The sequence below is a fragment of the Sinocyclocheilus rhinocerous genome, unplaced genomic scaffold (genome assembly GCF_001515625.1).
Source record: "Sinocyclocheilus rhinocerous isolate Xijiao unplaced genomic scaffold, SAMN03320098_v1.1 scaffold3824, whole genome shotgun sequence".
Lineage (NCBI taxonomy): Eukaryota > Metazoa > Chordata > Actinopteri > Cypriniformes > Cyprinidae > Sinocyclocheilus > Sinocyclocheilus rhinocerous.
Window position 1 is genome coordinate 231,602 of NW_015641015.1, and position 6,056 is coordinate 237,657.

The following is a 6,056-nucleotide window of genomic DNA, read 5'->3' on the forward strand; positions in this document are numbered from 1 at the left end:
GTGTGTGAGAGTGTGTGTGTGTGTGTGAGTGTGTGTGTGTGTGTGTGTGAGTGTGTGTGTATGGCTGAGTTTTGGGATCACAGAGGTTCAGGAACTTTTTTTTTATTAAGTATCTCTGCAAGACTATCTGCGACAGAAGTGAATATACCAATCCTTCCGTGTACTTGGGCAGCAGTAAACACTACGGTAAGAGCTTACCTGTCAGCAGGTTGGGTGCTTTTCCTCGACGCAGAAAGAAGCGAACCTCAGGCCTCTCCTGCCCCCACTGCAGCAGCAGATCCATCATCTTCTCGCTCTCGCCTATCTCCCGCTCTGCATTCACAGTCACACAAACACACATGCATTCATCCAACATTCAGTTAATAAAAGGAACCTTTATTTAGCGCTATCTACTGTATTCATGGAACAAAAGTGTGGTAAGGATTCAGGATTCCCACAAGCCATAACAGAGACAGGATAGCCGCTGCTGGAACCGATCTTCATCATTGAATTTAGTGCAGTACAATCTTCCCCAGAGCTTCACACAGCCAGTGTGATACAGCAGATGTTTCCTTTGCTAGAAACTGGAGTCTGATGTTGCTCTAGCAATGCACTTAATGGGTATAAAGATGTGACTGTTACAGACCTGTCAACCTTGGAAAATATTTTTGATTACCCTCACTCCAGTACACTTTAATTAAAACTCCAAAAACGTATATACACTGTACAAAAACATGGATTATCATATGTTTAATTCAAATTTCTTTTGAGAGTAGTATTATTTTTATGGTTTGGCCATTATTTCCTGCTATAAACACACGTAATGTCTGTTTCATTCATCCTGAAAGCCAGAGGGTGCCCTCGCGCAGAAAATCTACACATGCATCACAGAAGTAATAAGAATGAGGGCGCTCCAGCAAATCCCTTATATGGACAAAGGCATCCACAGGGCTCTAGACTGCGTCCAAAATGGTCGCATTTGCAATTTTTTGAGAATGTGCAAGTTAAAATTAGTCGTGGTCACATTTGTGTGAGTGCATGGTCTGCGCTGCTCAAAAGCGTTCTCAAAGCGCCACGGCACAAATGACGCAAATACTGAGGAAACGATGGCAGACGGAGGATTCATGTAAAAGAACGCTACTTAAACCAGAGTAAGTGAATATGCAACAATGTCACCGACAGCTAGTTTAGTTTTACTTTTCTTTTAGTTTTCACTTTGAAAAGCCTCTTATCTTTGCTGTGGAGACTATGGAGTCTTTCTTTAAATTTTTTTTATTTATTTGATTCCTCAGTGTTTGCTAAACGTTCTGTAATTTATTAGTCAATATAGAATACAGCATGTGGTGTATGCCGTGCCTTGTCTTATTCGATTTTGTTAATAAACGTTATATAAGCTAGCTTGTCATTGTAGCCTACTGTTTTATTGTTGTTGTGCTTTTCAATTCCATTGAATCCATCTTTCAAGCATTTGTTTTAACCTTAAAAAGTGAATGTATAGATGTAAGCGCAACAGGCAATTATCTTTACTTGTAAAATGCGACACCAAGATCACGAATTCGAAAGGGAAAGTATCTGAAGCCTGACTTATAATGCCGCAAAAGAGGAACTCCCGTACGCAAAATTCAAAACACAAATAATACTGATGAAAAAGAATGTATTGAATGTTAAAAACTTTTTTTTTTACCATATATAGCTATCAGCTATAATAAGAGAATAACTATTCATCAGCATGCATTGATTAATCCCATGTTGTAGCGCAAAAAAAAAGAAAAAAAAGTGTGACCAAATCATGCTCGTGCGACCAACTGAGAAAGTTAGTCGCAGCAGAGCAACCAGTGGGAAGAATGAGTCTAGAGCCCTGCATCCAGCTAGCACTGTAACTGAATTAAAAGAAGATAGAAATGCTTTGAATGATGAAACATTAAAGGAGTCATATGATGCGATTTCAATTGTTCCTTTCTCTTTGGAGTGTTACAAGCTCTTGGTGCATAAAGAAGATCTGTAAAGTTGCAAAGACTAAAGTCTCAAATCCAAAGAGATATTCTTTATAAAAGTTAAGAGTCAGCCACGCCTACCTAAAACGCCTCGTTCTAACACGCCCCCACATATCTACATCACGATGTGGGAAATTTTGAGTAATTTAATTACTTAATGCTTACAGTAAGGCCAGGGTCTCCCTCTGGTCCGGGGTCACCCTGTTAAGGACACAATTTGAAATCATTTAATAAAAAAATCACTTAAATCGCACTGCCAAACATTCAGAACTTGGCATTTACTGTTGTTTAAGGACTTTTCCTGGTCGCTGAGGAAATACATCAACTTCGCGCGGTGGATCGCCGAATCGGCTTTCACTGTGGACGAAGCAGAGTCCAGTGTGGGGGATCGTCACATGTCCTTCCGGACACTCCTTCGTCGAAATCGCCGGCCGCGCCGTTCTCAAGCCCCCGCTTCTGCTCAATCTAACCCTCCCGCCGTTCCTCACGCTAGCCCCCGGCCTCTGCTCACTACTTGACTGCGACAATGTATAGTTTATCTGTGTTTTTAAAACCACCTCGGGTACTTTCATAATAATTAAGGATATTCATAGCCTTTATTACAGTAGAGAAAATATATTTCTGTCAGGACCACAATCGTCAATATAACTTACAATTAGCATACATTTTAGGTTGGGGGAATGGTTCTGCTCTGGGCAAACACTCCCCATCCACGCAGCCTAGCATGGATAGGAGCAGGGAGAGCAGAATACGCCCCTAGGGTAACAGAACAGAACCAACATCAATGATAAATGTAGCAGATACCATTAATGTTCTACGTGATTATTTTAACAACATGATTCAGTGGTCTGACTCAATGATATATTCACTGCCAAGTCCTGACTGGACGAGAGGAGGAGCTGGGGATGGAGGTGGGTGATTAGTTCCTGAGCGAAGTGATAGCTGCTGAATAATGACTGAAGGGACCTTATGAAGGGAATTATGATTGGTGTCGTGATCCTATAGGTAGACGTGGATCAGCTGAGTGTCAGCTGATGCGAGCTTGACTAACATGGCCTGCCAGAACAATCGCTACGCTCCATTTGTGATCTTGACTCAATTAATCAATTATTATTACTCTACCACTTGTCCTATATATCCAGTCTGTTGAACCAATTTGGTTCAAACGATGGCAGTGTTACTACTATGTTACTACGGTTTTACAAAACAGTCGTGACTAGTTGGGTAGTTAACCCGCTGATGCATCGTACATTGTTGTAGGGGAAACGCACTGAATCAACTTCTGACGCACTTACTGAATGCAGGTTATCATTACTTCTCTCAAAATGAGGCAACAGCTTGAAATATAAGTTATAATTGCTTTTAAATGCACTTTTAAAGGTCGATTTAAGTCAAACTGAAGCAAAAAGCCAACCCACACAGTTTCTCTCCCACTGTGAAATTCATGCCCGAACACCTTCCCTCTCCACCGTGAGAGCGCTCAGCATCCCGTGTTATCAACACAAAACTCTGAAAACACAAACTGCCTATCAGCGGCACGAAATTACACATTGTGACTTTAGAGCCGCGCTGCAGAATGGAGATGCACAACACGCTGAGACAAACTGTGTCATTAACAAAGACCAACAGATGGCGGTTCTGGAAAGAGCCCAGATATGAGATACAACAGGCAGAGCAAGGAACTGGTTTGGGCCAGTAATAGCAAATTGTTTTCAATAAAAAAGCTGTTGTGCTTTGTGTCTGTGAGATCATTGATTTTAGCAGATTGAACAGGTCACAAAACATTTTCAGATACTCAAACTCAGATTTCTAGAAGCGATGCACAAGTCTCATGTTTATGAGATTGTGTGATGATTTTCTTTGCAGTTCCACTTGATGAAGTCAAGATGCCTGTAATTTTTTTATACTGAAACTCTTTATTTCCTAAACATCTTCACCTATGCTGCTCTTATATCAAATATTGCAGCTGTGGAGGAGGTTTGATGGCATGATGTTTGGTTATGAGAAACTCAACTTTGTTGGATGTTACTGATGTTCAACATATTGATTGCTAATATTTAATTATTATTAAATAGCGACTCCTATTCTGGTCTGCTCATCACAAAGCTATTGTATGGCTTCTGGAGACTTCTTTTATGATACTTTTTACGATGCTTTTTTTCTGCTAAATCACAGTAACGATTCTTTCAAATCTTTTTTGTCTGTGTTCCACAGAAAAAAATAACAACTGACATGGAGGTGAGTAAATAATAACAGACTTTTATAGGGGTGCACTTGTCCTTTAATGGAGTGTGATTTCTATGACAAACAGAACTGCAAAAACATTTGCAAAAACGAACAAGTTTTAAACCATGTCCTCCATTGCTTGGTCAAACAGGGAATTTCGCCAAGGTTATAATGTCTGGTCTAGTTGTAATTCCATTTTGATTGTTTTTTGTTTTTTCAGTTCAGGTCACATTGCAAAATTAAAAAACGTATATTTTGCATAAAACAGCTTGATTTTAGCATTTTATTTTATTAATAGAGATAATGCACATTTTACCCTTGATTCTCATTATTGCAATTTGCTGTTAATAATTTTTTTTTAATATATTGTAATTCACAATTTCTTCCTCACCATCAATGGTCATTCTTATTATTGTCATTCTCATTTATTTAAATAAGCATTTATTAAAGACAGTACAAAAGTTCCTATAATGCAAAAAAAAAAAAAACTTTTGAAATAATACATGATATTTCATCATGTTACAGTAATGAGATTTTTTTCCCCCTCAGTCAAACATGCCCAGAAGACACATGCTCGTTATGAAATCAATGTGGCACGGTTCATCCAGGGGGTTTAAATGCACAGGCATGGTTATGTAAGACATCATAATCCGCTGTTACTATGGTTACTGCAGCCCCAACTGACTTTGGTGGCGCTACAAGAAAGGTACGCATTTAAACCGTCACTCGCACAAAAGCTCACTTCAGCATTGTATCTAAGCACCCATCCTTTTCTCTCCAACAATCTTGGGTACATGTTCAGTCATATTTTAAAGTAATATGCATATTACACCTCAGTGGCATAAAGTCTGCGCCCTGGTGCTCGGATCAGATGTTGTAGTGGGAGGAATCAGAATGTCTGTTTACAAAGACAAATGTGAGCAGTGTTACGTCTTTGTATAATATATTTTCCTTCTGAGGTTGCTAAGCCAATCTTGAGAATGAAAACCCCAAAATGCATGGATGGGAAAAAAATGATTTGCTTTCATGTTGGCGGAAAGCATGGATGGCCCTTTTCCGCCACTGAATAAAAAATGCAAAAAAAAAAAAACGGAGCAACTTTTTATCTCACAATTGTAATTTGTACATCTCGCAATTCTGACTTTTTTTCTCATATTGTGTGATATAAACACAATTCTGACTTTTTTCTCAGAATTGCAAGATATAAATTTGCAATTGCGAGTTATAAAGTCAGAATTGTGAGGTAGAAGTGAGTTTATATCTTGCAATTCTGACTTTTTTCCTCACAATTGAGTTTATATCTTGCTATTCTGACATTTTTCTTGCAATTCTGGCTTCTTTTCTCAGAATTGTGAGACATAAAGTCCAATTCTGAGGGGGAAAAAAGACTGTTTTCTTACAATTGCTCACAAACTTGCAATTGCATGTTATAAAGTCAGATTTGTGGGATATAAACTTGCAATTTTGAGAAAAAGACACAATTCTGACTTTATAACACGCATTTGCGAGTTTACATATGTCGAAATTCTGAAAAAAGTTAGAATTACAAGTTTATATCAAATCTGAGAAAAAAAAGTCTTAAGTTTAATTGTGAGATAAAAAGTCACAATTACCTTTTTCATTTTTTATTCAGTGGCAGAAACGGGCTTCTATAGGAAAGCGTCTCTTGCTGAAAGCGTTGAGCACAGAGACACGGCTGCACCTGAGCAGAATAAATAGCTTGTAGTATGGCTTTGACGTTTCATTACTGTTCCTGTTGACAGAGACAATGAGTTTGGGGCATTGCGAGAAGAACAGCGATGCTGTTTGCGAGGTCTGAGGGGGCAGGAGGCGAACTGTGCCGTGATGAAGGTTTGA

The 6,056-nt window shown here is 38.9% G+C and overlaps 1 protein-coding gene across 1 annotated transcript in view; it reads right to left on the minus strand.

Moving 5' to 3' along the window:
* Positions 1-6,056, minus strand: part of tp53bp2a (tumor protein p53 binding protein, 2a) — a 36,087-nt gene that overhangs the window by 24,180 nt on the left and 5,851 nt on the right. Inside the window, exon 3 of the mRNA XM_016569930.1 lies at positions 199-312. Within this exon, the coding sequence (XP_016425416.1) occupies positions 199-312 (114 nt within the window). The remainder of the gene's footprint in view (positions 1-198; positions 313-6,056) is intronic.